General features: G+C 44.2%; 1 protein-coding gene across 5 annotated transcripts in view; it reads left to right on the forward strand.

Moving 5' to 3' along the window:
• Positions 1–21,479, forward strand: part of GBA2 (glucosylceramidase beta 2) — a 103,074-nt gene that overhangs the window by 54,410 nt on the left and 27,185 nt on the right. For all 5 annotated transcript variants that reach the window (XM_075187392.1, XM_075187393.1, XM_075187395.1 and 2 more), the window contains 7 exons: positions 4,927–5,042; positions 5,588–5,806; positions 9,678–9,917; positions 16,304–16,403; positions 18,272–18,425; positions 19,999–20,124; positions 20,539–20,723. In XM_075187392.1, coding sequence (XP_075043493.1) covers positions 4,927–5,042; positions 5,588–5,806; positions 9,678–9,917; positions 16,304–16,403; positions 18,272–18,425; positions 19,999–20,124; positions 20,539–20,723 — 1,140 coding nt within the window. The remainder of the gene's footprint in view (positions 1–4,926; positions 5,043–5,587; positions 5,807–9,677; positions 9,918–16,303; positions 16,404–18,271; positions 18,426–19,998; positions 20,125–20,538; positions 20,724–21,479) is intronic.

Genomic DNA, 21,479 nt, shown 5'->3' on the forward strand with positions numbered 1-21,479 from the left:
AGATATTTGTCACGTTGAACGAGTATATTAACATCTCTACCGATAACCTAGGCCAATATTATGAAAGTCAGTTAAAAGGACGGCCAGCCGACCATACGGCTAGGCTGCAAGAGACCAGAAGGAGGGGCCCTGCCTCCACTCCCTCTTCGCCTTATGAAGGTCAGCCAGCCTCCCCAATCTGGTCTCCTGCAAAAATAAAAAGTCAGCCTCAACTGTGTTGAAAAAAATCAAAGGCCATGTAACGAGCTCATTCAGACTGAATGGATGCCACATTAATGGTGGCAAATCTTATAGGTTGGAAAGCCATCCTTCAGAGTTATAGAAGTAAGACCCAAACTACTTCTTTATTTGTTTGGAGGAGTCTTTGTCCTGAAGACCCCCACCTTTTTACACTAACACCCACTGGAATATTACCACTATCAGAAAGAAAAACCTCTTCATCATCAAAATTAACCTGCTCCTACACAGCATGTTCAGCAGAGGGTAGGCTAACCTTAGTAACTTCATCACACCCCTGAGGGGCAACTGTTTCAACAACCAAAGAAATGGGGGATGGAGAGTCAGAAGGGAGGGACAAGGGATCTGGAGGGGCAGGATCAGGGGAGTGGGAACGGGTACAACCAGGAGATTTGCCTGGGCTGCAGGGGGGTAGGGGATGGGGGGAAGGAGGGAAGGGTAAGGAATGAGGAGGGCGAAGGATCATTAACCTGCAAATCTGAGGACAACTCTTCAAAATACACTAGACCAGCACTGAGGTCTATCATGGTCTTAAGAAAATCTCTGCCAGTTACTTTTCTCAGAGACTCCCTATTTTTCCCTTTATCCTTGGGTTTTTTATAAACTATTTTTGGTTCATAAAGGACAGGAGCCCTCCATTTCTTTTTCTGTTTAGCCACTTTAGGTCGGAAGACCAAGCTGCCATCAGTTTTATCTATGTCACCCTCTACTTCTTCATCACAGGAAAAAGCAAGAAATCGATTAACCAGAACCAGCTCTTCACCTCTTGCCTTCTTCCCACTCTTCCTATCCTTCTTATTCTGAAGCCTAAATTACTCTTCCTCAACAGATTTTGAAGGACCTACTTCCACCACCACTGGGTCAGACTGAACCACTACAGAGACATGATCTGTGAGAGGGGTAAAGCATAAGAACCGGGGGAACTATCCACCGTCTCCATCTGCTCAGCCATCCGAGACAGCTCATTATACGGAATATCATGGCTGTTATGATAGACTCTAGGACATTTACCGAACATGATTTGGCCTTGTGTCCCAAACCCCCACAATGCCCGCACTTAGTCGGGCAATTCATGCTTTGGTGACGGAAGTCACCGCAGCACACATCCTTGGCTGGCCGGGGTAAAAGCATTGTATACAGGCTCTGCCCATGAATGCCACCGATGGGATGTGCCCCACGCCAGTCTCTGTGCATCACAGTTTGACCAGACATGTCTGATGGGGTCTGGGACTTTCTCCAGAGGTGTTATTATATCTGCATAGAGTCCTACCCAGGAGGCCAGATCTGCTACCGTTTCCTAACCATTTCCTGACTTGTTATAGGAATAGCTCTATAATTTATCCAAGAGGCTTTGTCCTTCTGTTTAGCCCAACTCGACCAGAAACTCTGCAAGCCTTGATATAAGATAAAGCTGATATCAGATTCTGGGGAGTTTACTGGATGTATGTAAGTGTAAAGATTAGTTGCTCTAAAACCAAACTGAGATAAAATCAAATACCAAAATTCTGACCTATTTGGTCCCAATATACCTTAATTTAACAATATTTCTACATTTGGCTGGTTGTCCAACAGACAGAAGCCGAGATTGAGGAACTTTAGCTCTACTCCTAGAATTTCCAGCTACAGTACTCACATAGGACATACTGTTTTGTTGGAACCTCATTTACTGTATTACCCGCTGTCACTGAGGATGCTGCCAGGACTACATTCATATTTAAAGGTATTGATTTCCCCTTACTCTGAACATCACCTTGCATGATACCTGAGCTCGCAGCATCACCAGGCAACACAAACACATTAGGCATTTTTACCGCTGCAGATTCTATAGCACACAATGCAGCCCTTGTTCTTTTGGCCACTTTCAACGGACCAAATATAAAATCAATAATCTTAGTCTGCAATGGAGGCTGAGTACTTTTATCTAAACCAGAGTCATCACCAGAAACAGTTTTTACAGATGCTGTGGGATCAGGAACTTGTACAGCACACATCAAAGATGGGTTTTCCCTGCACGCAGGTATAGCTTTAACAGTTACCGAGCTTGAAGTCCTGCTTACTGCGGGATAACCCGATTCACCACACACTAGAGTGTGTATCTGCTCCACGTCACCGCTCACAACTTCCTTCTGTGCCGAAATCACTTACCCTACCGCCTTCACCACAGCCATCTGGGCATTACTACCTAACGGCTGCTGAGCAACAGACGGGGCTGGGGAGGAGGACACCGAACCAGCAGCCGGGCCCGCAAACCCCCCCCATCCCCATCCCGCTATCTGCCGCTGGCGATCCCATCATCAGTAATTCTCCTTTCATACCCCTGATCGTATCATACAGCGGGTTGACGCCATTTCAATAGCAGTAGGAACAGCCATATTCACAGGCAGCGGTACGGACATTTCAGGGTTATTGTCCGATGGAATTCCCTGAAGCTGCAGACTTTCCTCTAGGGCGTCCTTCTATCGGATTTTGTCTGCTAGAGCTGGTTCCAATGTCGCAATTTCTCTATTAAATATCACCCGATCCGCACTGTAGACACAATTTCGTTCTTTCTTTTTTCGGCCTATCAGACAGCGCAGCTTAATCATTTCAGCTTCTAACTGACAGATTTGGTCTCTGACTGTCGCCTTCTCTGCAGCACTTCTCACTGGGACCAATGGTTTTACTCCTTCCACAACCGACTCCAGGTAAGTGGCTGCAGCGTCTGATCTTGTTGTGTCCTCAGCCATTACCTTCAGGGTTTGTTTCTTCATACCCAGGCTCTGACATCTCAGGAGTCTTTATCTGTATAATGACTGCAGGTTGGTGCTGGTCAGACTAATGTCTAATAAGTCCAATGATTCACAGTCAGCAGCAGCACTGCTTACAGGTAACACACCACTGCTTTCTTGGTTATTCATATCCACAGTCTCCTCTTGTTTGTGCTTCTCAGAAACTGGGCCCGGATCCGGCCCTAAAACTTGGGGGGTTTTATCTGTAAGAAATTCCCCAGTTTTAAATGTATCCAACTTCTTGCAGGAGATATTTTCTTTCACTGCAGACTGGATTTCTCTGCTATCTTGCTTATTCTTTGTTAAAATCGCTGCATGATCTGCATGAAATTTGTGCACGATTCTGAACAGCGCCAGAGCTAGGCCCTGGAGCCTGGGCCCTCTCCTTCACCTCCTCCCCGGGATTCAGCATTGTGCCCTGGGCGCTATCCTAGGAAGCACTTGGTTCAGGAGCTCACACACTATGCATCTGCACACCGTACCACCACTTCACCTACTGCCTTCATTGTAACACAGCCATTGTAACACATTCCAGTCACTTACATTATATATATATATATATATATATATATATATATATATATATATATATATATATATATATATATATATATATATATGGCAGCATAGTGGCCTAGTGGTTAGCACTTCTGCCTCACAGCACTGGGGTCAAGAGTTCGATTCCCGACCATGGCCTTATCTGTGTGGAGTTTGTATGTTCTCCCTGTGTTTGCGTGGGTTTGCTCCGGTTTCCTCCCACACTCCAAAAACATACTGGTAGGTTAATTGGCTGCTATCAAAATTGACCGTAGTCTCTCCCTCTCTGTCTGTCTGTCTGTCTCCCTCTCTGTCTGTGTGTGTCTATATTAGGGAATTTAGACTGTAAGCTCCTATGGGGCAGGGACTGATGTGAGTTCTCTGTACAGCGCTGCGGAATTAGTGGTGCTATATGAATAAATGATGATGATGATATATATATATACAGTGGTGGAAGTTGAGGCTATACGGGGGGTATGTCATACGACCACTTCTTCTACTGCCTTCACTGTAAGTATACCATTCCAGTCACTTGTATTTTATATGCATACAAACAAAATCACCTAAATCTTGTCTGAAGAGGAACATAAGAGTATAACGCTCTTATCGGATCCAAGTGTTCTGAACTGAACAGTAGCTTTGTTTCACCGGACACTATTGTATCTAACTTACTATATAGCTCAGTAAAATATATTACTTCTGCATTCATTTGCAGACAGAGAATATGGGTCTGGAAAGTTTTGTGAGCTGGTAAGAGCTTGCTAGGGCCACTTATATAGGTTTGTATTCAAAACACGTTGATCTGGAAAGGCTCTCTGAGAACGAGGATCCAGCGCTTCCATGTTCAGAAGAACTTGGTGAGACTACTTCTGGCCTTCACCTTTCTCCGCAAAGTTTGGGCCTAATAGATGAGAAGTGTGAGCTGTCGTCATAGAGACTAGTTGGGATGCATTATCTAGTAACAATGTGCCCTCTATCCAGTATCGGGGTGACTGCTGGATAATGGTTGAAGAACAGATTATGGATATAGCACTTCAATACAATATCAATGATACAATAACAGAACTGTAGTATATTGGCAAGTACCTGTAATTAAGAGGTACTGTGTGTGTAAAGGTGTAACACATAATAAGTCTTCGGCCCTTTTATTCAAGAGACAGTATTAAAACCTATAAAAATGTCTACATCCTGCTTACTTTTTTAATTTCAGTCAAAAGTACCAACTGTGAGAGCCCCAAGAGATGCCATTGTCTTCATTTCTCTCTCGTTTTGTGGAATAAGTGATATTAATTATAATATGACCGCTGTACGATGTTCCATCTGTATACAGTGATACAGGTGGCGCCATGGGCGGAGTTTCCTGACTGTTACTGGTCTCTTACAGGGGCTCCTCTTGGTGGAATCGGGGGAGGAACAATCACACGTAGCTGGCGAGGAGAATTCTGTCGTTGGCAGCTGAATCCTGGTCTATACCACTACAATACGGTTACAGAAAACCAGGTGCATTATACTATATATTAACATGAAGGCATCGCACTAACAAAGATGTGTTTCAGATGGAGCCCACGTCACGTAGACTCACCTCTCTGGGTCAGACGGGAGAGCTTAGTGCTCAATGGGGTGTGTCGGGCAAATTAAATGTCTACACAGTGCAGATAAGTGGGAGAATAACACTGACTAGTAATAGCCATTTACAGACTAGCGTAATGAACTTAAATACAGTTGCTGACTATTGTGGACAGTGACAGTCTGGGCAACAAGCCCGCCACATATATTAAGGCTGTGGCTAGCAGCTGTGGCTCGGAGACATTTAGTTGATGCCAATGATATTTAGGATGAATCATTTCTCATTATAAATTTAAGCATGAAACGGGAAGATCCAGCTGATTGGTCCCCGCTTCTCCCCGAGTCACAGCTTGATGATCGCTCTGTGTTTTGCATTCGGTTTATGTTATTAATGGAAGCCGGTGTACATTCACCTGGTATTACATCATAGACGTCAGCCATGAAGGATGTAGATTGTTTTATTGCTCTTTTCCGCTCAGTTCACAGTATGTATCCGGCGCAGGGGGCAGACGGTTTACCAGCAGGTCCTCTCCATGGAACAGCCACACACACTGCAGGGATGGAACTGGGGTTATTGTGGCAATCAGGCTTTCTATCACGCCTTGTACCCACGGGCATGGATTGTCTACTATCTGCCGGGGCAAAGTATCACCCTAACCTGCCGCCAAGTGTCTCCAATTATCCCTCATGACTATAAGGTAAGTGGTATTGTACTGTCCCCTAATTATCTGTAGCGTTATATCCATGAAGTATTCTAATCTCTCTTCTCTCATTTCATCATCTCTTATCCCTAATTCCCAGCTCCAGGACTTCTGCCTCTAGTGCGCCTCCTCCTGTTCTTGTTCTTCTACCTGTATCTCCCACTACAATCCCCGGTACCACCCTAAAGCTTTGTCAGTGTGTCCAGTGTGAAGGTAACGGGTTTATCTGGCCCACTTATGCCCACTTCACGCTGGCTGGCAACCCTGTGGTGCCATACTGTGCCAGGGAAGCATACCTAGTACCTTTTAGGGATCCTATAGTCACTCAGGCAAATGCAGTTAGAAAGGTACAACAGTACATTTATTGTAATAAAAACAATCACTAGAATTCTGTATACAAACAGTAAATAAATACCAAGCACATTATCTGTCCCTTAACCCACTAACTTCAGTCACCTGGATGTCCTGACTTGCTGAATCCACTTGGACTGACAATCTCTCAATCCAGCAGAAGCCTAGACTCCAACGCTGGAGATCTTCCCAAGATGAAAGCAAAAAGAGCGACAACCTCCCCATGGTCTCACTCTTTCCTTTATACCCTGAAGTTTTCCTACTCTCCAGGGGCTGGGTCGGGGGTGGCCTTAGATAGTGGGATCATCTGAGTGTGGCTGTCTGTCAAAAGGGGCTGTTACATGTCTGTCCCTTCTCATCCTAATTTCCTTGGTCCCCGGCTGCGCTGACATCAAGGTGTCTAACTGAGTACAAATTGATATGGGGAACAATCAGGTTAATTAAGGGGCGAGTGACAGTCCCAGTATTAACCCTGTACAAGCTTTTTCAGCCAGAACTAGCATCCTGTAGGATCCTGAGACCAGGTCTAAAAAGCCGCAGCCTCATAAGCTGAGCAGAGCAAGAATCCACATTTCTTGTTCAAAGCGTCCTTCAGTGAGACCACACCTTGCACCGGGATAGTAGTGGTCCTAGTCAACCGGACAATGGGCGGATCCACCACTGGAGGCGCCTCCCATTTAGCTGATTCCTCTAAGGGTAAGAATTAAAGGGACCTAAACTTTCCTGGCACAGGAAAGCGGTGGTCAGGTTTCTTCCACGCCTCTGAAAATCACGTCCAACAACTGGGGAAGAGGGAAACAGATAACCTGCTTATGTTGCCTCTTGAAGAAGGAGAACCCAGCAGAATCTGGGATCTCGGAATCCACAAACCCTAAAGTCTGACGAATCCCTAAAACCAGATCATCCACGCCCTGGGCGTTAGGTAAGTCTTCCTCCCCAGAGCCCCTTAGTATTTCACATTCTTCATCAGAAGTGGAATCTACTACCTGAGCCGCTTGTGGAACATGGCATTTACTTGTCATCCTTTGGTGGGGGGCGCTAAGGAGGCGTTCCAATGAGCGGACTCAGCGAGGGAATCCCAAAATGGGGGGTACCAGCTGGGAGCTTGGAATGTGTGGTGCAGAAATAGAACTGGAAGAAACGCCTACGTCACAATGAGACATTACCCACGTGAGTTCAGCTATAGGCGTTGTCAGGAAGATAAGCCAAGCCGGTTCTTCAACACCTGCTGGTGCAGACAGAGACACCCTCTGTCCCCGGAACTCCACCTCACGCTGCACACAGGGTCTCCAGCTATTTACCTGATATATATCAGGAAAATAGCACCTCCACTGAGGAATCGCGCTAAAGGAAGGAAGAAGAGAGAGAGAGACCTCCTCTTCCTACTCACCACCATGGAGGAACAGGACGTCTGTGTTCTCCGAGTGAGTGCAGCCACAGCAGAGATCTGATGTCCCCCAGGACATATGGTCGATGCCTAGGGGGACTGTCAGTGCTGGCCGCTTGCACAGAACACTGTGTGCAGTAAGTGTAGCGAGGCTGGGGGTGAGGGAAGCCCGCAAGCTCCTCACCCCGACTCTAGAACCCTAAATGACAAATAAAAATCCAGAGCAGGAGTCAGTGAGAATACATGTCCGACTCCAAGGAGTGAGTTCCTATAGTAGAGGTTGAGCTACACTCCCAAAATATTTAGGTTTATAGTGCCCCTGACTCCAGGACCACCTACTATACCCCAATCTCTAGCAGATCTTCTTCTCTCACCACCCCTCCATGCACACATCTTGCCCCCCTCCTCCCTTCCTCTGTCCTGTATATCACAGATCTTCTTCTCTCACCAAACCTCCATGCACACATCTTGCCCCCCTCCTCCCTTCCTCTGTCCTGTATATCACAGATCTTCTTCTCTCACCACCCCTCCTTGCACACTTTAGAGCCTCTCCCGAATCAGTTTGACTGTTTACATTTATCAAGTTACCTGTAATATGTGACAATTAGTGACTTATAATATGTTTAACCATCTGTAAACACCTGATGGAAGATTACCCTGAACTTTGTGTTATGCTAAGTGACCTCCATAAATAGACATTGGGATTATCCCGGTGCAATGTTCTCCCCAGAAAATTTTAACAGCCGGGTGGCATCAAGAAGCAGCTGGGTCGGGGCAGTTCTAATACTTTACACTAATATTGAAATATGTTGGAGGTTATTGGCCACACCTGCCAGGGCTGGTCAGACTGGTGGTCAGTGGTCTAACACACACTGGTGGCTGTAGTGTTCACCTAGAGCCTGTTATACTAGGAGAAACAATGGTGTATTCTATTATACTAGGAGAAACAATGGTGTATTCTATTATAATAGGAGAAACAATGGTGTATTCTATTATACTAGGAGAAACAAAGGTGTATTCTATTATAATAGGAGAAACAAAGGTGTATTCTATTATAATAGGAGAAACAAAGGTGTATTCTATTATAATAGGAGAAACAATGGAGTATTCTATTATAATAGGAGAAACAATGGTGTATTCTATTATAATAGGAGAAACAAAGGTGTATTCCATTATAATAGGAGAAACAATGGTGTATTCTATTATAATAGGAGAAACAATGGTGTATTCTATTATAATAGGAGAAACAATGGTGTATTCTATTATAATAGGAGAAACAAAGGTGTATTCCATTATAATAGGAGAAACAATGGAGTATTCTATTATAATAGGAGAAACAAAGGTGTATTCTATTATACTAGGAGAAACAATGGTGTATTCTATTATACTAGGAGAAACAATGGTGTATTCTATTATACTAGGAGAAACAATGGTGTATTCTATTATACTAGGAGAAACAATGGTGTATTCTATTATAATAGGAGAAACAAAGGTGTATTCTATTATACTAGGAGAAACAATGGTGTATTCTATTATACTAGGAGAAACAATGGTGTATTCTATTATACTAGGAGAAACAATGGTGTATTCTATTATAATAGGAGAAACAAAGGTGTATTCTATTATACTAGGAGAAACAATGGTGTATTCTATTATAATAGGAGAAACAATGGTGTATTCTATTATAGTAGGAGAAACAATGGTGTATTCTATTATAATAGGAGAAACAATGGTGTATTCTATTATAGTAGGAGATACAATGGTGTATTCTATTATACTAGGAGAAACAATGGTGTATTCTATTATACTAGGAGAAACAATGGTGTATTCTATTATACTAGGAGAAACAATGGTGTATTCTATTATACTTGGAGAAACAATGGTGTATTCTATTATACTAGGAGAAACAATGGTGTATTCTATTATACTATGAATCTGTTGGGCTCCAAGAACTAGATAGGAAGTATAAGCAGCTGGGTGGAGCACCCAGGGAATAGCTGCTGGTCGGTACCGCTGCACCTGTGCACCATCAGTGTTCTCCCCAGCACCTATTCCAATGACTGTGTAGTGAAATTGAATGTACCATTATATTGTGCATTTGTTTTTAACACACATCTCCTCTTTATGCAGGACTCGTCTTTGCCATTGGCTGTATTTATTTGGGATGTGGAGAACTCGAGTGATGAGGAGACAGAGGTTTCGATTATGTTTACCATGAGAAATGGCAGCGGAGCAAAAAGTGACCAAGCCGGACGCCACTGGAATGAACCATTTAATCTGCATAAAAACGGAGACCCAGTTAGTGGTGTCCTATTACATCACTGTTCCAGCTCCAACCCATTCACTCTGGGGATAGCCGTGCGAGAGAGGGTAAGATAGACTATGAATGTGACATTATCACTAGCTCCACCCGCTGGAGAGAGGGGAAGATAGACTATGAATGTGACATTATCACTAGCTACACCCGCTGGAGAGAGGGGAAGATAGACTATGAATGTGACATTATCACTAGCTCCACCCGCTGGAGAGAGGGGAAGATAGACTATGAATGTGACATTATCACTAGCTACACCCGCTGGAGAGAGGGGAAGATAGACTATGAATGTGACATTATCACTAGCTCCACCTGCTGGAGAGAGGGGAAGATAGACTATGAACGTGACATTATCACTAGCTACACCCGCTGGAGAGAGGGGAAGATAGACTATGAATGTGACATTATCACTAGCTCCACCCGCTGGAGAGAGGGGAAGATAGACTATGAATGTGACATTATCACTAGCTACACCCGCTGGAGAGAGGGGAAGATAGACTATGAATGTGACATTATCACTAGCTCCACCTGCTGGAGAGAGGGGAAGATAGACTATGAACGTGACATTATCACTAGCTACACCCGCTGGAGAGAGGGGAAGATAGACTATGAATGTGACATTATCACTAGCTCCACCTGCTGGAGAGAGGGGAAGATAGACTATGAACGTGACATTATCACTAGCTACACCCGCTGGAGAGAGGGGAAGATAGACTATGAATGTGACATTATCACTAGCTCCACCTGCTGGAGAGAGGGGAAGATAGACTATGAATGTGACATTATCACTAGCTCCACCCGCTGGAGAGAGGGGAAGATAGACTATGAACGTGACATTATCACTAGCTCCACCTGCTGGAGAGAGGGGAAGATAGACTATGAACGTGACATTATCACTAGCTACACCCGCTGGAGAGAGGGGAAGATAGACTATGAATGTGACATTATCACTAGCTCCACCCGCTGGAGAGAGGGGAAGATAGACTATGAATGTGACATTATCACTAGCTCCACCCGCTGGAGAGAGGGGAAGATAGACTATGAATGTGACATTATCACTAGCTCCACCTGCTGGAGAGAGGGTAAGATAGACTATGAATGTGACATTATCACTAGCTCCACCCGCTGGAGAGAGGGGAAGATAGACTATGAATGTGACATTATCACTAGCTCCACCCGCTGGAGAGAGGGGAAGATAGACTATGAACGTGACATTATCACTAGCTCCACCTGCTGGAGAGAGGGGAAGATAGACTATGAATGTGACATTATAACTAGCTCCACCTGCTGGAGAGAGGGGAAGATAGACTATCAACGTGACATTATAACTAGCTACCCCCGCTGGAGAGAGGGGAAGATAGACTATGAATGTGACATTATCACTAGCTCCACCCGCTGGAGAGAGGGGAAGATAGACTATGAATGTGACATTATCGCTAGCTACACCCGCTGGAGAGAGGGGAAGATAGACTATGAATGTGACATTATCACTAGCTCCACCTGCTGGAGAGAGGGGAAGATAGACTATGAATGTGACATTATCACTAGCTCCACCTGCTGGAGAGAGGGGAAGATAGACTATGAATGTGACATTATAACTAGCTCCACCCGCTGGAGAGAGGGGAAGATAGACTATGAATGTGACATTATCACTAGCTCCACCTGCTGGAGAGAGGGGAAGATAGACTATGAATGTGACATTATCACTAGCTCCACCCGCTGGAGAGAGGGGAAGATAGACTATGAATGTGACATTATAACTAGCTACACCTGCTGGATAGAGGGGAAGATAGACTATGAATGTGACATTATCACTAGCTCCACCTGCTGGAGAGAGGGGAAGATAGACTATGAATGTGACATTATTACTAGCTACACCCGCTGGAGAGAGGGGAAGATAGACTATGAATGTGACATTATCACTAGCTCCACCTGCTGGAGAGAGGGGAAGATAGACTATGAATGTGACATTATCACTAGCTCCACCTGCTGGAGAGAGGGGAAGATAGACTATGAATGTGACATTATCACTAGCTACACCTGCTGGAGAGAGGGGAAGATAGACTATGAATGTGACATTATAACTAGCTACACCCGCTGGAGAGAGGGTAAGATAGACTATGAATGTGACATTATCACTAGCTCCACCTGCTGGAGAGAGGGGAAGATGGACTATGAATGTGACATTATAACTAGCTCCACCCGCTGGAGAGAGGGGAAGATAGACTATGAATGTGACATTATAACTAGCTACACCTGCTGGAGAGAGGGTAAGATAGACTATGAATGTGACATTATAACTAGCTACACCCGCTGGAGAGAGGGTAAGATAGACTATGAATGTGACATTATAACTAGCTACACCCGCTGGAGAGAGGGGAAGATAGACTATGAATGTGACATTATCACTAGCTCCACCTGCTGGAGAGAGGGGAAGATAGACTATGAACGTGACATTATAACTAGCTACACCCGCTGGAGAGAGGGGAAGATAGACTATGAATGTGACATTATAACTAGCTACACCCGCTGGAGAGAGGGCATGAGGATACCACCCTAAGCTAGGATGGTGGTTACCCTCCGTGGGATTCAACTCACTCGAGCAGACCAGCCTATATTCAAACTAAGGCTTTATTACGTCGGCACAACACGATAAGACTTTCACAGGGTACAGGGTAGATGGGAGCATGTATCCTCCAGCAGCCTCTAACAATGTCAGTATCTTTCAGAGTCTTATCCTCCTGCAGTGTTACCGCTACTGTTTAGCTGGATAGTCCTGAGTCCTCCAGCCTGAGATACTGGTTCACACAGACCCTGTCCTGGCAGAGTGTCCTTGGCACTGGTGGCAGTACAATGCCTGGCCCAGAGTCCTGTGTGCTGATGTCTCTTCCTGTTATTGTCTTGACGGAGATCCAGCTTTCTGTCACTGGGTCTCCAGTTGTTATGATGCTTTGCACACAGTCAAGGCACCCGGTGCTAGATGCAGCACAGCGCCCCAAAAATATAATTGAACCTCCTCCATATTTGACTGTAGGAAAGGGACGATCTGCGTTACTAATAAGCTCTAATTTGATCTCCCAGAAGGAAGGCTTGTTCAAGTGTGTTTTGGCAAATTAATGCCATTTTGAAGAAGCATCAAAAAATATGTTAGAAGTAGAGTATGAACTTTGTTTCACATAGCTGTGACGCTTCTCGGGAGTTTGGCTAAGATGAAGTGTAGTACTGTCCTAGGAGAGCGATCTGGACCCCTCTGATAATGGTTAGACGACCTTGGTACTCTGGCGATGTGACCCCTGGAGGGGCACAGGTATATTGCGCTGGTTACCCCTTTGTGACAGAGTATAGACAAGCACTAGTCTCATCTATTTATCTGCCTTGGCCCTCTGGCTAGGCAGGGACATTCTATATGTCCAGCTGTGGCTGAGGCACTTACTCATTTTTCTCCAAGTTGGTCACTTCTTTTGCATGGATGGCAGGATGGGGGCTGCCTTTATGGGCTCCAGTCCCCATTATGTAGGGGAGGATGCTTGGCCATCCACTTCCACCCTGTAGCCCCATGGTCCCCCTCTTCTGGGAGGGGGAGGCAGAAGTTCGAACCCTGGGTGACACTATTGCCGACCCAACGGTAACGGGACCATCCCTAGCTTTACGACGCAGAGAGCCCGAATGCCCTTACCCCCTATGGGAACTTTTGGTCTGGGATAGAGGTACCTTCCTATTTTGAGGAGGGCTGAAGTTCACACCCCAGTTTTGCATTTTTTTGTGTTTATTATATTTTTCTTTTCAGTGCACTTTTGGGTTTCAAGAGCACCATACCGAGCTTTCAATGCAAAAAATCAGTCTTCCCCTCTAAATATAACAAAACACTGACGTTATTTGTCCTTCCACTATATAACTCTCAGTCTGTGGCTTCCTGCTGCCTCCATTCTCCTCCTCACATCATGTCACTGCCCCTGTCATATGCAGCCTTGTCCTCAGTAACACATCACTCATCTCCTGATATACTCTGTGCTGCTGGGGGACCCTGCTCCTTCCACTATATAACTCTCAGTCTGTGGCTTCCTGCTGCCTCCATTCTCCTCCTCACATCATGTCACTGCCCCTGTCACATACAGCCCTGTCCTCACTAACACATCACTCATCTCCTGATATACTCTGTGCTGCTGGGGGACCCTGCTCCTTCCACTATATAACTCTCAGTCTGTGGCTTCCCGCTGCCTCCATTCTCCTCCTCACATCATGTCACTGCCCCTGTCATATGCAGCCTTGTCCTCAGTAACACATCACTCATCTCCTGATATACTCTGTGCTGCTGGGGGACCCTGCTCCTTCCACTATATAACTCTCAGTCTGTGGCTTCCTGCTGCCTCCATTCTCCTCCTCACATCATGTCTCTGCCCCTGTCACATGCAGCCCTGTCCTCACTAACACATCACTCATCTCCTGATATACTCTGTGCTGCTGGGGACCCTGCTCCTTCCACTATATAACTCTCAGTCTGTGGCTTCCTGCTGCCTCCATTCTCCTCCTCACATCATGTCTCTGCCCCTGTCACATGCAGCCCTGTCCTCACTAACACATCACTCATCTCCTGATATATAATCTGTGCTGCTGGGGACCCTGCTCCTTCCACTATATAACTCTCAGTCTGTGACTTCCTGTTGCCTCCATTCCCCTCATCACATCCTATTGTCTTGCTGTCCTGTTCCTTCCACCTGCAGCTGGTACAAGTGGATCCCCTATGGGTTTAAAAACTCAGAGACTCTGGGACCTCAATCATTGCCTAAGCCCCAGCCTCTATATTGTAGGGTTGCACTGCCAAAGTTACCATGGTAAACGCCGTCCAGCAGAATGTGCCTATGTAGAATGTCCTGTTCAAGCAGCAGGTGAGGACCACAGGAAGGGGTTCAGGGAGACTCAAATCTCTGATTCTTAACTAGAAGGCACGAGGCACCAAGATAGCAGTGGCCTTTGAGGAATGGAGGTGAGGAATGGGACGTGGCACGAGGAACTAATGTGTAGCCAGGAAGGAGGAACGGGGATACTTTTTGGCAGCATTTGCAACGAGTGGCTCCTTAAGGCTTTTGCACACAACTGTTATCAGTTGCTCTGGCTGATCACCAAGTAAGGGACCAAAGACTGAAGTGCTTGAAACAGAACTTTTTGTGTCCCAGTAGGTCGGGGAAGAGGTACATCCTCACCATGGAGGATTATACCATCTGGTACCTGAGACTTTCATTGAGATTTTGCGGTAGGTCGGCAGATGCTGGTTCTGACACCTCAACCACACCAATGGAGATGATGGTAATGGTGGTGATGAGGTGCACTAGAAAGGGGTCCTTGTGGCTCCTTTATCATACACAGTGACCCTAATGGTTGACAGTTATCATGTCGACCTCAAGCACCAGGCTGGCTGTTCAGAAGAGTCCTCACAAGATCTCGATGTATCCAGCCCTCTGGGTGTATCGTGTTCACATGTTAAATTTGTGCCAGTGCTGCAGTGTTATCACTTTGGATATTACTTCAGTAATAATTACTACACAGCAATTAAATTGGCTGTTTTATGGACTTTCTTTTTTCACTCTTTCTGAAAAGAAATCACCCTTGAGCTGACCACCAGAGAGACTATCTTCCTGGGTACCTTCTGATGTCTGTTCCATCTCCAGCTACCCCCACTCTCCGACCACAGCCTCCTTTCCTTCCGCCTCACCTTACCTCCCACCCAAGCACCCAAATCCACAGAGCGACACCTAAATCATCTTCTCTCCTGTAACTGATCTCCCCAGACCCCCGTGCTGTTGCCTTGGTGTCCTCCTTGGCCTCACTCTCAGCTTTACTCCACACATCCAGTCCTTGGCTTCTTCAGAACATCACCAGAATACACCATCTCTCCTTCAGGGAGTTCCCACTCTCTTATTATCTCCCATCTGGATTACTGCAACCTCCGTCTATCTGGCCTTCACCTCACCTGTCTGTCTCAACTACAATTGGTCTTCCTACCTTCCCTGACCAGACTCTTCCCCAACCTTCAATTGTTCCAGCTATCCCTTCACTACAGCCTGTTGTACCCCCACCGGATACTTCTCCCACCCAGTCTTGTCCCACTAGCTCCTATTGTCTCAGAATTGCTCTCTCTACTCAGCCATAGTTTTTACCTTCCCCATTAACCTTGTATGTCCTTGTTCTGCTAGTATGATTTGTTATACTGACTATTTATAACTAACAGTGATAATGATTAGGGGGATGATTCCTGCATGACTCTAGGTGGTACATGGGCTGATAGTAGGAATGATTAGCCGGCTGATTCTCTCTTTATATTTTAATAATATTTAACCACTGTGGTTATGATAATGAACATGTTCCATTCAGTTACAGTTAGTAAGTACAGTGTAGAGGTCACACAACGTTCTGATAACAATTTTATTTCTTTTCTCCCCCAAAGCCGGGCACACACATTTCTCACTGTACTGAGTTTGACCCCAGCGGGACAGGACAGGAGATATGGAAGGATTTACTGGACGATGGCCGCTTGGACTCTACAGGTGACCAGACCCCTGTCCCATGATAATGTCCCTTGTATTTATTGCCTGTATGATCAGTATTATCCATAACGATAACACAGCAGCACTGGAGGTAGCTGGCTGAATACACCCTCAGTACACAGGTGTATTGTGCACAGACGGACTGGGTGTGATTTGTCAACAGTCACAAAGGGTTATATTTAAACCGACAATACCGCTGCGAAAGTAAAAAAAAAAAAGAAGAGTGCACCCCCCAAGCTTAACCAGCTCTCGTGCTGCCAGCCTAGGTTGGTACTTGGAAAATCGGGGGGCAACAAGCTTGGGGTAACCCCCGATTTTACTGTATCCAGCGCTTAGCTTTGTCAGAAAAAAACACTTTGTCCCTGGTGCACTACAGATCCCAGCATGGCCAGGCTACCATTAGGTGACTGGGCATGCTGGTGCTTGTAGTACTACAAGCACCAGCATACCTATGACTGCCAGTGCCTGCTGGCATATGGGAAACCACAAGTCCCAGCATGCCCTTACAGCCTAGGTCCGCAGGGACCAGTAGTGCTCCAAGAATAATGTAAATAAAGCTCACACCACTGTAACAATGACTTTAATTGCAATAAAAACACTATACACGCTTCTTTACATAAATATCTATATATATAGATATATATGTATTATTATTTTCTTGCCGGCAGTTTTATCTGTTTAAATCTAACCCTTTATGTCAACATTCTGACTGCCAGCAATATGCCCTCACAATTCTGAGTGTGGACGTGTCAACTACATCCCGTCTGGAATTACTTCCCACAGTACAAATAAAGGGCAATATCACATGTTCATCCTCCGTGATCTCAGTATTCCGTGTGGCCATCAGTACATTGCATTAAATACCCACTATTCCGACAACCACTTCACCTGCAAAAAAACCACAAATGTTTTAAAAAGCGATGTTAATATTTATAGACTCTGCACATCAGCGATGGACCCGAATGCTGACCGCAAGTGATTTTGATTGAAGAGGTGTCCAGCACTACTGAGTACTGTCATTGGGATTTGTATTCATCTGAATTTAAATCGATCGGCAGAGTCTATAAATATTAACATCGCTTTTTAAAACTTTCTTGTTCTTTGTGTAGGTGAAGTGGGTGTCGGATTTTTCGAAACCGAAAAACCGTACCCCACCCAAATGCCCATTCCCACAGCATGTACGGACTTCTTCTACACAGTATTATTAATGTTTATTTATAGTTGGCCACAAAGCTCTGCAGTGCCGTATAGAGCAGTAGTACAAACAGCGTAAGTAAGACACATTGCACAAAGTCATGTAATGAGAGCGGTATTATACATAGATGGGAACCGACGCATCAGATGAGGCAGAAACTGGAAGACAGGAGTAGAGTAGATATCCCAGAGGGTGACACTTAGAGGGGAAGCTCCTACTCTGGTTTGTTATTAATTATACAGGACCCAGGAATAAAGCAAAACAACTGTGAAAGGATTGAGTCATGGTAAATGCTATAATGTAAGATATGACTCCTGAAAATCTCATTTATTTCCATCCATACACAATATACCTTCCATATACCTGCTACAATATACCTGTGTTTCTGCAAATCATACACCCTGTAGTCTGTGTTAAACTGGTCTTCCATAATGTATGTGTGTGAGTGTACGAGTGTGAGTGTACGAGTGTGTGAGTGTACGAGTGTGTGTGTGTGAGTGTACGAGTGTGTGTGTGTGTACGAGTACATGTGTGTGAGAGTGCGTGTGTGTATACGTGTGTGTACGAGTGTGTTTGTGTGTGTGTACATGTGTGTGTGTGTGTGTGTGTGTGTGTGTGTGTGTGTGTGTGCGCAAAAACAAGGCAAAATAAGCAGCCAATAACAATTGCACAGGCCCAAGCTCTCCCACCACACCGGGAAAGAAGACGGCAGCAGCAGTGGTCGCAGGGTGCACGGTGAGCCCAGGAGGACGGGGAACCCTGGAGTTCTGTCTGAGCTGGGATATGCCCAAGATTCGCTTTGGTTCAGGAGGAACAGAGTATTGCAGGTATTTATTTCATAAACTTACACTGATCTTCATTTGCAGTCATATATAAAGGGTAAAACAGGCAATCTGCAAAGTCCGCTTTGGTACTCTATCTATCTATCTATCTATCTATCTATCTATCTATCTATCTATCTATCTCATATCTATCTATCTATGTATCTATCTATCTTTCTATCTCATATCTATCTATCTATCTGTCTATCTCATATCTATCTATCTATCTATCTTTCTATCTCATATCTATCTATCTATCTATGTATCTATCTATCTATCTCATATCTATCTATCTCATATCTATCTATCTATCTATCTTTCTATCTCATATCTATCTATCTATCTATGCATCTATCTATCTATCTATCTTTCTATCTCATATCTATCTATGTATCTATCTATCTATCTATCTATGTATGTATCTATCTATCTATCTATCTATCTATCTATCTATCTCATATCTATCTATCTATCTATCTATCTATCTATCTATCTATCTATCTATCTCATATCTATCTATCTATCTATCTATCTATCTATCTATCTATCTATCTCATATCTATCTATCTATGTATCTATCTATCTTTCTATCTCATATCTATCTATCTATCTGTCTATCTCATATCTATCTATCTATCTATCTTTCTATCTCATATCTATCTATCTATCTATGTATCTATCTATCTATCTCATATCTATCTATCTCATATCTATCTATCTCATATCTATCTATCTATCTATCTTTCTATCTCATATCTATCTATCTATGCATCTATCTATCTATCTATCTATCTTTCTATCTCATATCTATCTATGTATCTATCTATCTATCTATCTATGTATCTATCTATCTATCTATCTCATATCTATCTATCTATGTATGTATCTATCTATCTATCTATCTATCTATCTTTCTATCTCATATCTATCTATGCATCTATCTATCTCTCTTTCTATCTCATATCTATCTATCTATCTATCTATCTATCTATCTATCTATCTATCTATGCATCTATCTATCTATCTCATATCTATCTATGTATCTATCTATCTATCTATCTATGTATCTATTTATCTATCTATCTCATATCTATCTATCTATGTATGTATCTATCTATCTATCTCATATCTATCTATCTATCTATCTATCTCATATCTATCTATCTATCTCATATCTATCTATCTATCTCATATCTATCTATCTATCTCATATCTATCTATCTATCTCATATCTATCTATCTATCTATCTATCTATCTATCTATCTATCTATCTATCTCATATCTATCTATCTATCTATCTATCTATCTATCTATCTACTTGTCTCATATCTATCTATCTATCTATCTATCTATTTGTCTCATATCTATCTATCTATCTATCTCTCTATCTATCTATCTCATATCTATCTATCTATCTCTCTATCTATCTATTTGTCTCATATCTATCTATCTATCTATCTATCTCTCTATCTATCTATCTCATATCTATCTATCTATCTCTCTATCTATCTATCTATTTGTCTCATATCTATCTATCTATCTATATACTGATGCCCGTTGTTGCTCTCTGGTCTTTAGACGTTACACACGTTTCTTCGGTAGTGAGGGGGACATGGCCCCTACCTTGTGCCAGTACGGCTTATCCCACTATGAAGAATGGGAGCAGAAGATTGAAGCCTGGCAAGATCCAATCCTGCAAGATGTGTGAGTATGGATCTGCCTCTATGGGCGTCACATAGATAGCTCTGGTCACTGTGAGGGGGGCTGGGAGAACATTGGAAGAGGTGCAGGTTAGGAGAGACGGTTCCCTCAGAGAAGAGAGGACCCATGGTGGACGGAAGGTTCTCATAGAGCAGGTCATTTAGTCCTCTGTATTATTACTGTGTTCTTCCATTGTTTCTGATATGTTTCTTCTGCCTTTGTGTCCCTGTGTAACGTGTCACCCCAACTGTGAGTGTGTTTGCTTCTGTGTTCTCATGTGCTGTATATTTCTTCCCTGACCGAGCTGGGCCCAGGGGCCACCAAGTAACAGCAGGGCCAGAATATTCATAACTTCTCCCCTTAGATTTTACCCAGCCTAATGTCTAATTACCCCCTTCTGATTTAACCCTTTCATAGACTTCTCCCGCCCTGGTATAAATCTGCTCTGTTTAATGAGCTGTACTTCGTGGCTGATGGAGGCACCGTCTGGGTGGAGGTTCCGGCTGACGGGACAGACGATGAACTTCTAAAGGTTGGGCAAAAGGAGCTGTCTGGCATGAAAAGTCTCCTCCAGGAATATGGACGCTTCGCCTACCTAGAAGGTGATTAATGTGCACCCCAATATCCCAAAATATCTCTCGGTGCACCCCATTATCCTCTGCTCCCCCTTATACATCTCCCTGCCCCCATTATACCCCATTACATATCTCTGTACCCCATTATCACTGCACCCCGTTATACATCTCCCTGCCACCATTATACCCCATTACATATCTCTGTACCCTATTATCCCCTGCTCCCCCTTATACATCTCCCTGCCCCCATTATACCCCATTACATATCTCTGTACCCCATTATCCTCTGCTCCCCCTTATACATCTCCCTGCCACCATTATACCCCATTACATATCTCTGTACCCCATTATACCCCTGCTCCCCCTTATACATCTCCCTGCCACCATTATACCCCATCACATATCTCTGTACCCCATTATCCTCTGCTCCCCCTTATACATCTCCCTGCCCCCATTATACCCCATCACATATCTCTGTACCCCATTATCCCCTGCTCCCCCTTATACATCTCTATGCCCTCCATTATACCCCATTACATATCTCTGTACCCCATTATCCCCTGCTCCCCCTTATACATCTCCCTGCCCCCATTATACCCCATTACATATCTCTGTACCCCATTATCACTGCACCCCGTTATACATCTCCCTGCCACCATTATACCCCATTACATATCTCTGTACCCTATTATCCCCTGCTCCCCCTTATACATCTCCCTGCCCCCATTATACCCCATTACATATCTCTGTACCCCATTATCCTCTGCTCCCCCTTATACATCT

This window comes from Mixophyes fleayi, chromosome 1, assembly GCF_038048845.1.
Source record: "Mixophyes fleayi isolate aMixFle1 chromosome 1, aMixFle1.hap1, whole genome shotgun sequence".
Classification (NCBI taxonomy): Eukaryota; Metazoa; Chordata; class Amphibia; order Anura; family Limnodynastidae; genus Mixophyes; species Mixophyes fleayi.